Genomic DNA, 18,046 nt, shown 5'->3' with positions numbered 1-18,046 from the left:
AGTATTGTGCAATGAGAAAGGGTTAATTAATAATCTTGTTGTAAAGGAGCCCTTAGGGAAGAGTGACCATAATGTGATAGAATTCTTCATTAAGTTTGAATGTGATGTTGTTCAATCCAAAACTAGGGTCTTAAAAATCTAAACAAAGGAAACCACGAAGGTATGAGGTACAAGTTAACTGTGGTTGATCGGGGAACTACATTAAAAAGTATGAAGGTAGACAGGCAATGGCTAGCATTTAAAGAATTAATACATAATTTGCAACAAATATATATTCCTTTAAGACACAAAAACCCAACAGGAAAAGTGGTCCAACCATGGCTAACAAGAGAAATTAAAGATAGTATTAAATCAAAGGAAAAGGCACATAAAGTTGTCAGAAAAAGCAATAAGCCTGAGAATTGGGAGCATTTTAGAATTCAGCAAAGGAGGACCAAGAAATTGATAAAGAAAGGGAAAATAGAATATATGAGAGTAAACTAGCGAGAAACATAAAAACGGATTGTGAAAACTTCTATAGGTATGTAAAAGGGAAAAGACTGGCGAAGGCAAATGTGGGTCCCTTACAGACAGAGACAGGAGAATTTATAATGGGGAATAAGGAAATGGCAGAGAAATTAAACAAATACTTTGTGTCGGTCTTCATGGAAGAAGACATAAAAAACCTCCCAGAAATACTAGAGAACCAAGGGTCTGGCGAGAATGGGGAACTGGAAGAAATTAGTATTAGTAAAAAAAAAATAGTACTAGAGAAATTAATGGGGCTGTAAGTCGATAAATTCCAAGGACCTGATGATCGACATCCCAGGGTTTTTGAAAGAGGTGGCTATAGAGATAGTGGATGCATTGGTTGTCATCTTCCAAAATTCTATAGATTCTGGAATGGTTCCTGCAGATTGGAGGGTGGCAAATGTAACCCCACTATTTAAGAAAGGAAGGAGAGAGAAAACAGGGAACTACAGACCTGTTAGCCTGACATCAATAGTAGGGAAAATGCCAGAATCTTTTTTTTATTCATTCATGGGATGTGGGCATCGCTGGAGAGGCCGGCATTTATTGTCCATCCCTAATTGAACCTTGAGAAGGTGGTGGTGAGCTGCCTTCTTGAACCGCTGCAGTCCGTGTGGTGACGGTTCTCCCACAGTGCTATTAGGAAGGGAGTTCCAGGATTTTGACCCAGCGATGATGAAGGAACGGCGATATATTTCCAAGTCGGGATGATGTGTGACTTGGAGGGGAACGTGCAGGTGGTGTTGTTCCCATGCGCCTGCTGCCCTTGTCCTTCTAGGTGGTAGAGGTCGCGGGTTTGAGAGGTGCTGTCGAAGCAGCCTGGGCGAGTTGCTGCAGTGCATCCTGTGGATGGTACACACTGCAGCCACTGTGCGTCAGTGGTGAAGGGAGTGAATGTTTAGGGTGGTGGATAGGGTGCCAATCAAGCGGGCTGCTTTGTCCTGGATGGTGTTGAGCTTCTTGAGTGTTGTTGGAGCTGTACTCATCCAGGCAAGTGGACACTATTCCATCACATTCCTGACTGTTGCCTTGGAGATGGTGGAAAGGCTTTGGGGAGTCAGGAGGTGAATCACTCACCGCAGAATACCCAGCCTCTGACCTGCTCTTGGAGCCACAGTATTTATATGGCTGGTCCAGTTTAGTTTCTGGTCAATGGTGACCCCCAGGATGTTGATGATGGGGGATTCGGCGATGGTAATGCCGTTGAATGTCAAGGGGAGGTGGTTAGACTCTCTTTTGTTGGAGATGGTCATTGCCTGGCACTTGTCTGGCACGAATATTGCTTCCAACTTATGAGCCCAAGCCTGGATGTTGTCCAGGTCTTGCTGCATGCGGGCTCGGACTGCTTCATTATTCGAGGGGTTGCGAATGGAACTGAACACTGTGCAATCATCAGCAAACATCCCCATTTCTGACCTTATGATGGAGGGAAGGTCATTGATGAAGCAGCTGGAGATGGTTGGGCCGAGGACACTGCCTTGAGGAACTCCTGCAGCAATGCCCTGGGGCTGAGATGATTGGCCTCCAACAACCACTATCATCTTCCTTTGTGCTAGGTATGACTCCAGCCACTGGAGAGTTTTCCCCCTGATTCCCATTGACTTCAATTTTATTAGGGCTCCTTGGTGCCACACTCGGTCAAATGCTGCCTTGATGGCAAGGGCAGTCACTCTCACCTCACCTCTGGAATTCAGCTCTTTTGTCCATGATTGGACCAGGGCTGTAATGAGGTCTGGAGCCGAGTGGTCCTGGCAGAACCCAAACTAAGCATCAACGAGCAGGTTATTGGTAAGTGCTGCTTGATAGCACTGTCAATGACACCTTCCATCACTTTGCTGATGATTGAGAGTAGACTGATGGGGCGGTAATTGACCGGATTGGATTTGTCCTGCTTTTTGTGGACAGGACATACCTGGGCAATTTTCCACATTGTCGGGTAGATGCTAGTGTTGTAGCTGTACTGGAACAGCTTGGCTAGAGGCGCAACTAGTTCTGGAGCACAAGTCTTCAGCACTACAGCTGGGATGTTGTCGGGGCCCATAGCCTTTGCTGTATCCAGTGCACTCAGCCGTTTCTTGATATCACGTGGAGTGAATCAAATTGGCTGAAGACTGGCTTCTGTGATGGTGGGGATATCGGGAGGAGGCAGAGATGGATCATCCACTCGTCAATCTATTATAAAGGATGTGATAACAGGACACTTAGAAAATAATAATAGGATTTGGCAGAGTCAACATGGATTTATGAAAGGGAAATCATGTTTGACAAACCTATTGGATTCTTTAAGGATGTAACTAGTAGAATAGATAAGGGGGAACCAGAGGATATGGTGTGTTTGGATTTTCAGAAGGCTTTTGATAAAGTCCCACCCAGGAGGTTGGTGAACAAAGTTAGAGCACATGGAATTGGGGGTAATATACTGGCATGGGTTGAGAATTGGTTAACAGACAGAAAACAGAGAGTAGGAATAAACGGGTCTTTTTCAGGTTGGCAGACTGTGACTAGTGGGGTACCGCAGGGATCGGTGCTTGAGCCCCAGCTAGTCACAATACATATCAATGATTTGGATGAGGGGACCAAATGTAATATTTCCAAGTTTGCTGATGACACAAAACTAGGTGGGAATGTGAGTTGTGAGGAGGAGGCAAAGAGGCTTCAAGGGGATATAGACAGGCTAAGTGAGTGGGCAAGAACATGGCAGATGGAATATGATGTGGAAAAATGTGAAGTTATCTACTTTGGTAGGAAAAACAGAAATGCAGAGTATTTTTTAAATGGTGAGAGATGGGAAATGTTGTTGTTCAAAGGGACCTGGGTATCCTTGTACATGAGTCACTGAAAGCTAACATGCAGGTGCAGCAAGCAATTAGGAAGGCAAATGGTATGTTGGCCTTTATTACAAGAGGATTTGAGTACAGGACTAAAGTTGTCTTACTGCAATTTTATAGGGCCTTGGTGAGACCGCACCTGGAGTATTGTGTACAATTTTGGTCTCCTTACCTAAGAAAGGATATACTTGCCATAGAGGGAGTGCAGCGAAGGTTCACCAGACTGATTCCTGGGATGGTGGGATTGTCGTATGAGGAGAGATTGAATAGACTAGGCCTGTATTCTCTAAAGTTTAGAAGAATGAGCGGTGATCTCATTGAAACATACAAAATTCTTACAGGGCTCAACTGGGTAGATGCAGGGAGGATGTTTCACCTGGCTGGGGAGTCTAGAAACAGGGGCAGAGTCTCAGAATGAGGGGTAGGCCATTTAGGACTGAGATGAGGAGAAATTTCTTCACTCAGAGGGTGGTGGATCTTTGGAATTCTCTACCCCAGAGGGCTGCGGAGGCTCAGTCATTGAGTACATTCAATACAGAGATCGATAGATTTCTAGATATTAAAGGCATCAAGGGATATGGGGATGGTGCAGGAAAAGGGCGTTGAGGCACATGATCAGCCATGATCTTGTTGAATGGCGGAGCAGGCTCGAGGGGCCAGATGGCCTACTCCTGCTCCTATTTCTTATGTTCTTAGGACAGACTGTGGACTGCCAACTCAGGGAACAGAGCGAAACTCAAGCTCTACCGCCCAGAAAGTAGGGCAAGGTTATGCTGGGGAACAGGTGCTGTAAGGAATTCTAATGTATCATAGCTAAGTTTATGGATTAGTTCAGTGATATTTTTTAAATTATGTAATTGTTTTACCTTTATTATGTTAAAATTTAATTGATGAGGAACATAGTGTCGTCGGTCAGAAAGTAATATGGCTGGGATTGGGTTGGCTGGTTTTGTGGCGGTTGTTACTTTTGGACTTGTAGTGGTAATTTTGTCTAACTGTCCAGTGACAAGAGGATATTTCAGCAAATCAGCGTGGTAAACTGAAGTGATAGTAGTTATTTAAACCAATAAGAATGAAACTATACGCACATTTAAAATATTGGGGTATAAATTATGGTGCCTCACATCTGGTGTATGACGCACACTTTTAAGGTGTGAAGCACACTAGATGCAAGGCTCATGATGTAGATAGATAACTGCTTTATTTATATTCGCATTCAATTTTTTTTTAAATCATTTCCATGTATCCTCCATTTGCTGGGAGCAAAGGTGGATTGATTCAACAATGTCACTCCATATTAAAGCAATTTTAGACATGCTTCTAGTGGACCAGGACACACACAAGTCTCTTCCCCAGACAAACAAAAGATAATCTGTTTCAGGAAGGTCTCCCATATAGTGTGTTTTAAAGTTAACAAAACTAAAACATTTAGTCCAACAGTGCGACAAAAATGTCTTGACAACTATACTATTCACCCACCGAATGCATTGTTAACAGACCAACAGAAAGGAATCTTGTCTATTTAAAAAATAAATATCACTGTGCAGCAGTTTAATCCTTGGAACTAAAGATTTAAATTATGTTTTAATTTGCATTAGTAATTTATTCATGAAGGCAACATTTTAATATCTTTCCACAATAGCTTTGGCAGAGTACAAGATTATGCAGTATTTCCAAAGACAATTCTCGAATATTATGACATGAGTCAGTAGTAATCTGTTCCACATATTAATGTGGAAAAGCTCAGATGCGTTACATGATTCTTCATGATTAAGCTTGTGGTGACCCATATTTACTCAGTAAGTCTGCAATCGTTTTTTTTTAATCCTAGATCCCTTTCAGAAGGACTTACTTCAATTTTTTTTAAAAATTCAAACTTAACCAAACAGAGGTGGGATAAAAGTCTTTTTAAAAAAAATAACAGCTATTGGAAATTTGATTAGTTAATTTGAAATTCTGAAATTGCCAAAAAGGTATGTATGACGAAACTATAATAGTACAGCTCATAACTGGAAGTTACTGTAGTTTTTGAAGCTCACTACTTGATGGAGGTGCAAGTCACTATTTCAGTGATACCGATCATTCACAGTACATGAAATATGAATTGAAATAAATAAATACAGAAAGTCACATTGCTTGCTATGAGCAATGACCAGCTAATGTGTCACTATTCACAAGTAAGACCATAATATAAATCCCCTTTAATCGATATCCCAAAAATGTTTTTAAACAAAGCTATTTGCATTGGTTTCATGCCTCACAGGTACTTCAGAGAATGTCACACAAATAAAAAACCTCACTATAGCTGCACGACAGAAATAACAGTACAAATAAGCATTCTGGACTGCATTTGGACTCCCTCACCTGGCCACTATGAGTCAGGCATGGAGCTACCATTTTTCCTTTCTTGGGAGAGGGGCAGAACCTTCTACCTAAAGAAGTGGCAGATCATCTTGGATCACCTGGGCAAGTATTGCCAACACTTCTCAGGTATTGTTTTGTTCCACAAGGAAGCTCCAATATCCTGAAGTGGTTGTAAAACCTCCTTGTTTTTACTATCTCTCCCTCACCTCACCACATCTCGCTCTTCTTATCACCATCTGCAACTACCTTTGATTCCACCCTTTGGTTCCTCAGTTCTTTGTCCAGTTTTCTTCCTTCTCTCCTCTGCTCAATCAAATGCAGCATGGCCAGCTGATTGTTAGGGGCCAGCTGATCCCAGTCACAGCTGTTCCAATAGCAGATGAAAAAAATAACGGCACAGCTACACTGCCAGTTCACAACTGTATTGTTATCTTTACCATGCATCTGTGTCGGAGGGGGAGGAGGGCACCCGTGAAGATACTGATAGACCCCACAACACCCCATGTGAGTTCTACTAGACCCCTCTCACACAACAGTGGTGACAGCCCTTTGTTCTTGCATATTTTTCATGATCTTCATGGAGTCAAGAATAAGCAAGCACAACCATGACCTCATACATCCAAAAACCATACCTGCGGCATCTTCAGCTTCCTCTTGTTTTATCCTGCATTTTTGCAACATTTGGAGCATTTTCTCCAATCTGGATTCTACTCATTTCCATCTCCAGTCACCCTGCACTCATCTACTGGTTCTCACTGAAACTCAAATTTCAGCTCTTTCGAACCCAATTTCTCTCACTCTTTCCACTCAAACTTCCAGTCCAAATAACCACGATGATCACATCAGCAACATGCATTTATATAGCATCTCTAATGTAAAGAAACGTCCCAAACCGCTTCATATAGGTGAAAGGAAAAACAGACACCAATCCAAAGACAGAGAGAGATTAAAAAGGAGCCTGAGGTTCTCTCTGCCCTCGAGGATGATCCTAAAGTAGTGAGTGGTGGCAGTTAGAGTTGTCAACTCTGGTTGGACGTATTCCTGGAGGTTTCATCACATGACTTCTCACCTCCAACTTTCCTGCCCAGTCAAACAGCCTTTTTCTCATCTCCAATATTTTTATGACTAATAAACAAAAGTGCTCAAAAAAAATGAAAAAAAACAATTTTTTTTAATACCCTTATGATTTTTCTCCCGGGTTGCTCACAGCAGTGTCCAGGAATTTAATCTTTAATTCCTGGAGATTCCAGGACAATCCTGGAGGGTTGGCAACCCTAGTGTCAGCAAAGCACGAGGTCTGGTCGAGCTTGATGTGGTTAAGCCAAAGGAGGTGATTATGCTTATGTTCATTCTGATGTTCCTGCTCCTCATTTTAGCTCCCTTTAATTGTTTGATTACAATTTGTTGTGGGTAAAAAATATACCTCCCTCACCTCACTGAATTTATTTACCATCTCCACTGCTCTGCCAACCTTGAAAATCCTCTGGAACATTTCAGCTTTTGTCAAGTAAAATCGAATCCATCAACTCCAACTTTCCCTATGCTGAAATTAATCCTTAAATCAGATTTGTACTGGAGAAAGAGTTATCAATTTAATTTCTCAATGATTCTTTTCCTAAACAATGAGCTTCATGTCTTGTCAGAAATGATTAATAACTACACTTTGTTCCTGAACAGAATTCTGAAAAGAAACACTAGCTTATTCAATAAGGTGATTTATATCAGTGACTGTAATAAATATTCTTTCTACATTTCTACTTGTATGAATATATATAGCACTTAAAATCACAAAATTATAGACTAACTCAAGGGATTAGAGACAAAAGATTAGTGAATTTAAAATCCAATGGAAGCAGTCATTGTGCAAATACACTTGCCTCATAACAATCTCTGCCATGCTGCAACCTCAAGATTCAACTTTTATCTTTTTGTCCTACTTCAGAAGGTTTTTCTTTTCCCTCTCAGTTAGGTTCCTCATCACAGCACAATCCCCAATCATGAAAGCTACCAGACAAATTGCTCCCATGCAGATGTTGCTGTGGTGCTCGCTGCTAAAATGTGCACAATAATGGCCTGTGATGTCACATCCTTTAATATTACTCATCTTCCGGCGGTGAATCACCTGATTCTTCAACCCGTCAGGTGAGGGGCAAAAAAACAAAAAAGTGAAAACATACTAGGCTTGGGATTAATTTTGTTTTATCTTGGAGTGATAGTGGTAGAGGGAGCTCAGTGGGTTCAGATTAGCAGTCCAATCCTCCTACAATGCAGCACTGGTATGCCAGTGCTCGATGCTTCACTTTCAGTGCACCTAATAACTATTGGTTAGATCTGGGATGTGCCTCTAGTATCTATTCTGATGGCTGCTACTGAAGTCTAACAAATTGACACTTTTCCCATTCTTTTCCTCAACACCAATCACCGAGCCAGTTTGGAGACATTGGCCCCAATCTTTGAATCAAATTGCAGGTGCATTGGGGGCAGGGCTCCGAAAATCGGGGAAATCCCGAGCGGGTTCGAAAGCCGGCTCCAACCCGCAGACTTCCGGGTTCCCCACAGACGTGTCTGTGTGCACGCACTTCACAAATCCAGAAGTCCTGCCGGCAATTAAAGCCGGTGAGATGATAGTTAAGGAACCAAATGTACCTCATTGAGATACTTAAGGTACTTTATTTCTGATGTAGTAGATAGTTAAGATGAATTTAAACTTACCTGGGCTGCTTTCCCACGGCTTCCGGTTCACACCTGGTTTCACCAGGTGTGAAGGACCGGATCAGGCAAAAATAATCAAAATAAATTAAATAAAAAACCACTGCACAAAGTTAAAACACAAAATAAACCTATCTTTCCACCCTGTTCTGATGTCCGATGTCTCCCTCTCCAATGTCCCTCTCCCCACCTCGATGTCTCCCTCTCCGATCTCCTCCTCTTCCCACCCCGATGTCTCCCTCTCTGATCATCCACTCTCTCCCCCCGATCTTCCATTCTCCCCACCCCCCCGATCTTCCGCTCTCTTCCCCCCACCCCCTCTCTCCACCCCCCGATCTTCAGCATCCTCCACTCTCTGTTTCAGTGCCGGATGATGTCTCACTCTCTCTCACTTTCTCCCCACCCCACCCCGGCGTTGCAGCTCCTGTCGGCAGCCATCCTGTCAATCAGGCTGGCTATCGGGCACGGAACCCAGAAACAACTTTAATCACCATCAATTACATCGTGATCGCGTTGGAAAAGGTACGTTTTTTTTAAATTCGGGTTTGCCACGAGCACCTTTATATCCCCCCCCCTCCGCCAACCCGCCACAATTTCAAAACTGAGCTCATTGATTTATTTCTATTTGACCTCCTTCTGTGCTGTAGACTAGTTATATGGAATGTCATTTTCTGTACTGGCCCATTACTTTTCAAGTGTGTCTTGTTCTGCTTATGATTGTTTAAGGTTTTCAAAATAGAACTCAAGAGGACAAGGAATGAAGTAACATTATGGATGTGGCTTATTATTCCCCTTCCTAGAATCCCTGTCCCTCAGGAGACTGATAGAAGAGAAAACCATGGATGACCAGGGGTATATCAGCCATTTTGATTTCACAATCTCTAGCTTCTCAAGCCAAATGAAACTAAACATAGATATAAACAGGTTATCTAACTTAGACTATTGGACCCGAATTTGGGTGGGGTATTAAACAAGCTGCTGATTCACAATGAGCCTTTTTCTCGCAACAGGTGTAGACCAATTTCACCCACTGGGTTTTCTTGCTTTTTATTGCACACCTTTACGTGTATGTGTCTTGACAGGACCCTGGTTTAAAGTTCATGCAAAGGAGATTGCCTCCAAAGTGCAGTTCCAGTTGCCCATCTAGCCACAAATGCCTGGTTCTCCTTGTGGCCTCTTGAAAATAACAGTTTGATGGTATATAGCAGTCAAACAGTTAAAATAAGCTGAAATTTGATCTCGTAACAAGATTGGTGTGCTTATGAAATTTGCCAAAATGATGGAAACTCAACCTGTGGAGAGCTACAGTTGTGAACCTATATCCTACCACTCTGTAAAGGGTCATGTTCTGTGTACTCAAGTGAGAAACTGTTGCTATTGTTTTTTTAAAAAAAGTTGTAGACTCCAACTTCTTTCTTGAGCATGAAATTTCTTACATTAATTTTACCCTATGCTGGGGTTACCAACTCAAGAAACCATATTTGAGAAGAAATGCAAAGATGAAATTAATTATAAACCCTTATTATTACTGCCCTTTTAGTCCTGTGGTAGTTCTGGGATCATAGCGAATAAATTTTCAATTTAATTTTTCCATCAGGTCAGTAAATTACATTTTCCACAACTTTTTCAATAACCTTATGTAAAATAGTAATGATGTGAATTACGTTCATACTTATTCTCATCAATTTAGTTTTTCCACAAATATCAAGCACGCACTTTTTTTACTTTTCCGGAATCAGCACAAGGTTTCTGAAAAGAGTTATTTCAGGGGAGATGTAGAGAATCTGTGGCACAAGCACTTCTGTAGAAGACACAGTGCTAAGCCTGAGAAACGACCCCTTTGTGTTGAACTCCATGACTGAGTTATCTAATTGGAACATACAGTACCTTACTTTTGCATCTAAGAATAACTTACCAAACATGGCCATCTGTAGTCCTTCAGGGAATGGGTCGACTGTCCTATTTCCACTGATACGATGTTTTGCTGAAAAATGTGAGAAACAACACTTTTAAAATGAAGACAAAGGGAAGTATAAGCTACCTGATTTAATTACAGAAATGTCAAGCTAACAATTTGCTGGGAGAAGAGAGGTGTTTTTAATTTATTGTATGAAGGGAAGGTGTTATGTAAATTTAACTTAACTCCTATATCTTGTAAATTTGAAGCTACAATAAAATAATCCTCATAAAAAGGCACAGTAGAAGGCTCAAAGTGACCAAAAAATAATGTCTCATTAATTTTTATAGGACTTAACACAATAGTAAAAAAAAATGTAGTAAGGATGTTGATGGTGGGGGATTCGGTACAAAATTTTAGGTACTTGAACTAGTATTAATCTCTACTCTTGTGCCTATTGGCTCCAGCATCTCAATAAAAAAATCAAATCAGGCTCTAAAGATGAAAAATAGTGTGGTAGTTTCTCCAATAAGATGGAAAAACATGGCAGTAGTGGGCAAATAACATAGCCACCACCAAGTGAGGGAAAAAATTCCTACAGCAACGCACTGCACGTCATTCTTTATCCACTTCCCCGACACACATACACTTTGAACCACATAAAAGGAACCTACCTCTGTGGTAGGTTCTATGAAAGCCATTTTTAGGTCAGCCAGAATAAGAATATGCAAGTAGACTAAAGGTAACCATGTTTGTTGAGTTATAGGAATCAGGAGCAAAGATAAAAAAATACTACCGTTTCAACTATCGAAAAAATTTGCAGCGCCAGATTTAGGGCCAGGGAAATTGGCAACAGGCTTCCCTGCCCCATTTTCCTTGCTGCACCACGGCTAGAACACAAGAGGAAATACATTTTTTGTTAATTCGTCCATGGGATATGGTCGTCACTGGCAAGGCCTGCATTTATTGCCTATCCCTAATTGCCCTTGAGAAGGTGGTGGTGAGTCGCCTCCTTGAACCGCTGCAGTCCGTGTGGTGAAGGTTCTCCCACAGTGCTGTTAGGTAGGGAGTTCCAGGATTTTGACCCAGCGACAATGAAGGAACGGCGATATATTTCCAAGTCGGGATGTTGTGTGACTTGGAGGGTAACATGCAGGTGGTGTTGTTCCCATGTGCCTGCTGCTCTTGTCCTTCCAGGTGGTAGAGGTCGTGGGTTTGGGAGGAGCTGTCGAAGAAGCCTTGGCGAGTTGCTGCAGTGCATCCTGTGGATGGTACACACTGTAGCCACGGTGCGCCGCTGGTGAAGGGAGTGAATGTTTAGGGTGGTGGATGGGGTGCCAATCAAGCAGGCTGCTTTGTCCTGGATGGTGTCGAGCTTCTTGACTGTTGTTGAAGCTGCACTCATCCAGGCAAGTGGAGAGTATTCCATCACACTCCTGACTTGTGCTTTGTAGTTGGTGGAAAGGCTTTGGGGAGTCAGGAGGTGAGTCACTCGCCGCAGAATACCCAGCCTCTGACCTGCTCTTGCAGCCACAGTATTTATGTGGCTGGTCCAGTTAAGTTTCTGGTTAATGGTGACCCCCCCAGGATGTTGATGGTGGGGGATTCGGTGATGGTAATGCCGTTAAATGTCAAGGGGAGGTGGTTAGACTCTCTCTTGTTGGAGATGATCATTGCCATGACCTTCCTCTATGCATGTCTGGCTCCCTCTTTTATTCTGTGACATGTACAGTCTCATTTTCCACCCTTCCATCACGGCCTGCAGCCTCCTCCTAAACTCACAACATCCACATCCAGTCTAACCCCTATCTGGGGCCTTGTTATCAGCCTTGGAATAATTTAATAGATTGTCTAATCTGCCACTCACTGATCAGTATTACACCTCCTATTATAGCGCCACTGAATTTAAACCAACATGAGCAATATTAAAAGCAGTAAAACCTAAGGGGAAGAAGACGTTTTATCATTTTCTAGCATTGAGCTGGGACACTTGTGTGAAATAAAATTATGTGCATCTGTATATATGGAGCTGTCAGATGTGAAAGGAGAGAAATTTATGTTTGATATCACTGAGTTAGGAAAAAATCACATTAATCATAAGCAAAATGGCCATTTTCAATGTAGACCAGATAGATTTGTTAAGCAGGTGGAAAGAGTGTTTATTTGTAGAAAAACTCTGCTGAAACTTTATCTTACACTTGCAACAGAAAAGGTTAAATGGTAAATTTTACCAACATACATTTTGGACATTATCCCTAAAACTTTCCATTTTTTTTAAAAAACATACTTTGTTATTATGAATCCTGTCAAGAGCAACAGCTATTCATACAACATGGCAGCCACAAAATAACTGAACCATTAGAGGAAAGAGTGGAATTTTTGTTTTTAAACTTCTCCACATAAATGAGACAATCCAAATCAGAAATTATCCAAATTGGATCAAATTCAAGTATCTGCAAATTAATTTGAAATTTCACTTCAGTTGTGTTGCCGACTTACATCAATCAGTGTGATCTAAAATACTGGGTAGAGTTCCTTAAACCATTTCAGTGTTGCTTGCTTACTTTTTTTAAATTTTGCCCCTGTGAAGAAATTTAGAATGCGTCTTACAATTGACTCATACTGACTGCCTTTACATCAAAATAATACATGAAAGGGAATTGTCAACACACTCAAAGCTCAGTCATTAGAAGTGGTGCTGGCCCATTTTAAAATGTGTTTTGAACGGTTTCTAATTTCTACCAGACCCTTGGGAACGAGATAACAACATGCAAGTTATCAATGCCTACATTTGAAGTGATTGTGCTATTCAGTTCTCTGCTAAATCGAGAGCTGTTCAGATCTCTACATGTCCAGAACTGAACGAGTGGGAGGGAAGTTTCAACAGAGAAAAGATGAAGCACGCCTGTTTAAAATGATTTTTGGCAACATTTGGAATACTGAACTAATTGCAGGAATAGGTTTGTAAATAAAAGTTTACCAACTTAAAATGCATGAAGCCTTTGAGCTCCCAATGCTTTTCTAATTGTACCTTTCAGTTTATGCTTGACCACTGCATTACAAACAAATAAACTTGCTTCACAACATTTGGATATAGCAAAGTCTCACAAACAGCAATGACCAGTTAATCAGTATTTCGTGGCGTTGTTTGAGGGATGAATGGTAGTCAGAACACAGAGAACTCCCTGTTCTTCAAAAAAGTACCATGGAACCTTTTACAGACAGACATGGCCTCCATTTAACATCTCATCTGAAAGACAGTGCCCCAGAAATTTGATCGCACTCAAAAGCTTCAAGGGTCTAGCCTACCGAAGGCAGCTGTTGGACATACACCAGGAAATGTTAGGTGCACTGGGCAGCCTGCCAGTGAGTTTGCGCACAATGGCCGAGAGCATGGAGGAACTCATGTCCAACATGTATTGGGGTTTTTCGCACGTCATCAAGGCGCAGTTAAACGTGGAGCAAGTGGTCAGCTCTATGAGTACTGCAGGGGGCCCCACAGCAATAGAGCCCCTGGTAACAGCTCTGATGGCAGCTCAGACTGCTCCCATCTTGACTCTGAGGTCCAACATCCTTTCTGGCTTACAAAGCCTGAAAGAGACCATGAATAGGAGCTAAAGGGTTGAGGGGCTTTTGGTGTATTGGGGATGGGAGGGATGATTCAGGTGATGCACTCTTGGATCAATTGCTCTCAGAGCTCTGGCAACTTGGGGCACTAGCTCCTGCTTTTCATCTTCCTGTTGCCCAGGTGGTGGTAAGGGCTGATCCTTCAGTAAAGCAAAGTTATCCAGCGCACAACCACAAATCTGGAAACCTGGTCGGGGTATACTGCAGAGCTCCTCCTGAGTGGTGCAGGCTGCAGAAACATTATTTGAGCATGTTGATGGTCTGCACAATGAAATTTCTGGCTCTTATTGTAGGCATGCTTTACGTTTGCATGCTCTGCGTCTGTGCCGGGTTCCTGACAGGAGTCACGAGTCATGTCCGGAGGGGATATCCCTCGTCGCCAAGTTGCCAGTCTTACCTGACTGCCTGGTCGGTATAAAAGACCATCCGTTTTTAAGGTTGGCATTGTATCTATATAAAAAGATAGTTAAGGGCCTATATAAAGGATGACAAAAGAAGAGCTGATCCTAGCCACTACAGACCATAATAGCTGAAGTACAATTTATCCAGTTTTGATCAGAGCATTTAATTTTCTTTGAAATATGCCTTCTGAATTCTGAAACGTCTGTCAACAACCTTTCGCAAGCTGCTGCTACAGTATGTTTATATAATGAATCACCCTGGAAAACCCTGTCAGGAAGTATTTTTCTTCATTTAATTGGCCATCATATAAAAATGTTAGAGAATTAAATCATTTAATCTTTCTGAATCCTTACTTGCACATACACAGGAAGGCACACATGTGGAAAGATAGAAAACAAAGTTATGTTTTGGGTTACAGAAAAAAAAAAATCTTTATTGCAGCTATTTCCTATATTCTATTGCTCAGCTGGATGTCTAATGTCAGATTGCAGCATTAATGCACAAACGCTGCAGGGGGCTGCAGTAAATTGGATCTAAAACTCAGATCAAACTGATTGTGACCAATTATGACACTCTGGACCAGAACCGAGTTTTTGGATCATGAAGTGTACTTCTGCCACAGTATTTAACATAAATAGCAGAAGCTAGAAGAATAGTTATTTCCAACCATTAAAAAAGGCCGTCAGTGATGTGGCAATTCCACGTGATCCTGAAATTACTAAGTGTATTCTCTGACAGTATTTCACACGATGTGATATAACCTTTGTTCCTTTCTGCCCAATTTCTTGCATTGGGTCAAGATTAGTCTGGATAGGGTTGAATTGAAAACCAATCTGTATTTTCTAAAATTAATATTCTGTAAATATTTAAGGTAACATAATGATAAGTTTGCCAATAATTACAGGTAAAGCATTTTTTCCAGTTTTTTTTTGTCCTTACCAAGCTCTACTTGCTCCCCCTGCTCCAATGAATCAACTTTAAGACTCCTGTCTTTGCCTTAAAATCCTTCCATGGCCTTCTCCCTCCAACCTCTATGGTCTCCTGCAGCCCTGCAGACACCCTCACTTCCTCTGAAACCAGCCTATGTCTTGTTTTCCCACTTCTTCCACCCTACCATTGGTGTTTACTCCTTCAGCCACTATACTCCAGTCCCCTGGACTTCCTTCTGCTTTGTCACCTCCGTTCCTATGTTCAAATGTTTCCTGACGATCGGTCACTCTGATCATACTTTCAACCTCTCTTGACCCTTCTTTTCTCTTTCTCCTTCTTGCTCTGTGTCCCCTTGTGGTCCACCATCCTGTAAAGTGCTCAGAGATCAATCTCTGTACATGAACAGCACTACAGAAATGTAAATCATTGTTGGGCAAATGTGAATCATCCAGACAGTGGGGCTGTGCAATTGAATTTTCAATCTGTTTGAAAGAAAAGATGGGCTTAGACTGTCCATCACAACACAAAAAATTCCACCTGGAGATCAAAGCTTCACCAGTAGAAAACCAAGAAATTCAATCAGAATCTACTGGTGATAAGTGAATTCAGCGACTTATAATGCTGGGAATTTCCTTGGCGCTGTTCCCGCTCCGGGGTGGCAACTTTGCTAGAAGTATGTGGAACGGGAGCAAATCGTAGGAAATCTCCGAACTTAACCACTTCACCTATGCAAATAATCTTTTTTGGCACTCTGGACAGATACCAAATAGCTGAAAGTGTCATTGAGTGTAAAGACAAACCCAAAACAAAAATTTTTGATGTTTCATTGAATATTCTCAAAAACAATATTAAATGTTAAGATTTATTTACGGACACAAAATCCCAAAAACAACAAATGAAGTCATTGGTAGGGTTACAGGAACATAGGAACGGGAATAGGTCATTCAGCCCCTCCAGCCTGTTCCACCATTTAATTAGATCATGGCTGATCTGGACCTCAACTCCATTTAGAATCATAGAATCACAGAATCATTGAATGATATGGCCTCCTTCTGTGCTATTCGGCCAATCGTGCCTGTGCCAGCTCTTTGAAAGAGCTATCCAATTAGTCCCATTCCCCTGCCCTTTCTCCATAGCCCTGCATTTTTTCCCCTTCAAGTATTTATCCAGTTCCCTTTTGAAAGTTATTATTAAATCTGCTTCCACCACCCTTTAAGGCAGTGCAATCCAGATCATAAAACTTGCTGCTTAAAAAAAAACTCCTCATCTTGCCTCTGATTGTTTTGCCAATTAGCTTAAAATCTGTGTCCTCCGGTTACCGACCCTACTGCCACTGGAAACGGTTTCTCCTTATTTACACTATCAAAGCCCTTCATGATTTTAAACACCTCTATTAAGTCTCCCCTTAACCTTCTCTTCTCTAAGGAGAACAACCCTAGCTTCTCCAGTCTCTCCTTGTAACTGAAGTCCTGCATCCCTGGTATCATTCTAGTAAATCTCCTCTGCACCCTCTCTAAGCCTTGACATCCTTCCTAAAGTGTGGTGACCAGAATTGGACACAATACTCCAGCTGAGGCCCAGTTAGTGTTTTATAAAGGTTTAGCATAACTTCCTCGCTTTTGTACTCTATGCCTCTATTTATAAAGCCAAGGATCCCATATGCTTTATTAAACAGCCTTCTCAACTTGTCCTGCCATCTTCAAAGATTTGTGTACATACACCTCCAGGTCTCTGCTCCTGTACCCCCTTTAAAATTGTACCATTAATTTATAATGCCTCTCCCCATTCTTCCTACCAAAATGCATTACTTCACACTTCTCTGCTTTAAATTTCATCTGCCATGTTTCTGCCCATTTCATCAGTCTGTGTCCTCCTGAAGTCTGTTATTATCCTCCTCGCCATTTACTACATTTCCGAGTTTCATGTCATCTGCAAACTTTAATATATATCAAAAGAGCAGTAGTCCTAATAGTGACCCCTGGGGAACACCACTGTATACTTCCCTCCAGTCTGAAATACAACTGTTCACCACTACTCTCGCTTTCTCTTAGCCAATTTCATATCCATGCTGCCACTGCACCTTTAATCCCATGGGCTTCAATTTTGCTAACAAGTCTATTATGTGGTAGTTTATCAAATGTCTTTTGAATTCCATATGGCACTACCTTCAATCAACCCTCTCCGTTACTTCATCAAAGAATTCAATCAAGTTAGTCAAACACGATTTGCCTTTAACAAATCCATGCTGGCTGTCATTTATTAACCCATATTTTTCTGAGTGACAATTCATTTTGTCTCAGATTGTTGTCTCTAAAAGTTTCCCCACCACAAGACGATAGGCTGACCAGCCTCTAGTTGCCAGGTTTATCCGTCTCCCCTTTTTTGAACAGGGGTGTAACATTTAGAATCCTCCAGTCCTCTGGCACCGCTCCCATATCTAAGGAGGATTGGAAGATTGTGGCCAGAGCCTCTACCATCTCCACCCTTACTTCCCTCAGCAATCTAGCATGCATCCCATCCGGATTGGGTGACTTTTTTTTTTACTTTGAGCACTGCCAACCTCCTCTTTATCTATTTTTATCTTATCCAATTTCTCTACTACCCCCTCCTTTACTGTGACATTGGCAGCAACCTCCTCCTTAGTGAATACAGATACAAAGTACTCATTTAGTACCTCAGTCATGCCCTCTGCCTCCCCAAGATCATCTCCTTTTTGGTCCCTAATCAGCCCCACCCTTTCTTTGACTACCATTTTACTATTTATATGTTTATAAAAGAC

At 41.7% G+C, this 18,046-nt stretch overlaps 1 protein-coding gene across 4 annotated transcripts in view; it reads right to left on the bottom strand.

The window, feature by feature from the left end:
* msraa (methionine sulfoxide reductase Aa) overlaps nt 1–18,046 on the bottom strand; it is a 321,830-nt gene that overhangs the window by 211,980 nt on the left and 91,804 nt on the right. For all 4 annotated transcript variants that reach the window (XM_067984453.1, XM_067984454.1, XM_067984455.1 and 1 more), the window contains one exon: nt 10,327–10,395. In XM_067984453.1, the coding sequence (XP_067840554.1) occupies nt 10,327–10,395 (69 nt within the window). The remainder of the gene's footprint in view (nt 1–10,326; nt 10,396–18,046) is intronic.

The sequence above is a fragment of the Heptranchias perlo genome, chromosome 5 (assembly GCF_035084215.1).
Source record: "Heptranchias perlo isolate sHepPer1 chromosome 5, sHepPer1.hap1, whole genome shotgun sequence".
In the NCBI taxonomy this organism is placed as follows: Eukaryota; Metazoa; Chordata; class Chondrichthyes; order Hexanchiformes; family Hexanchidae; genus Heptranchias; species Heptranchias perlo.
Note: the sequence above shows the minus strand (reverse complement) of the source record. Positions and strands in the feature narration are given on the sequence as shown.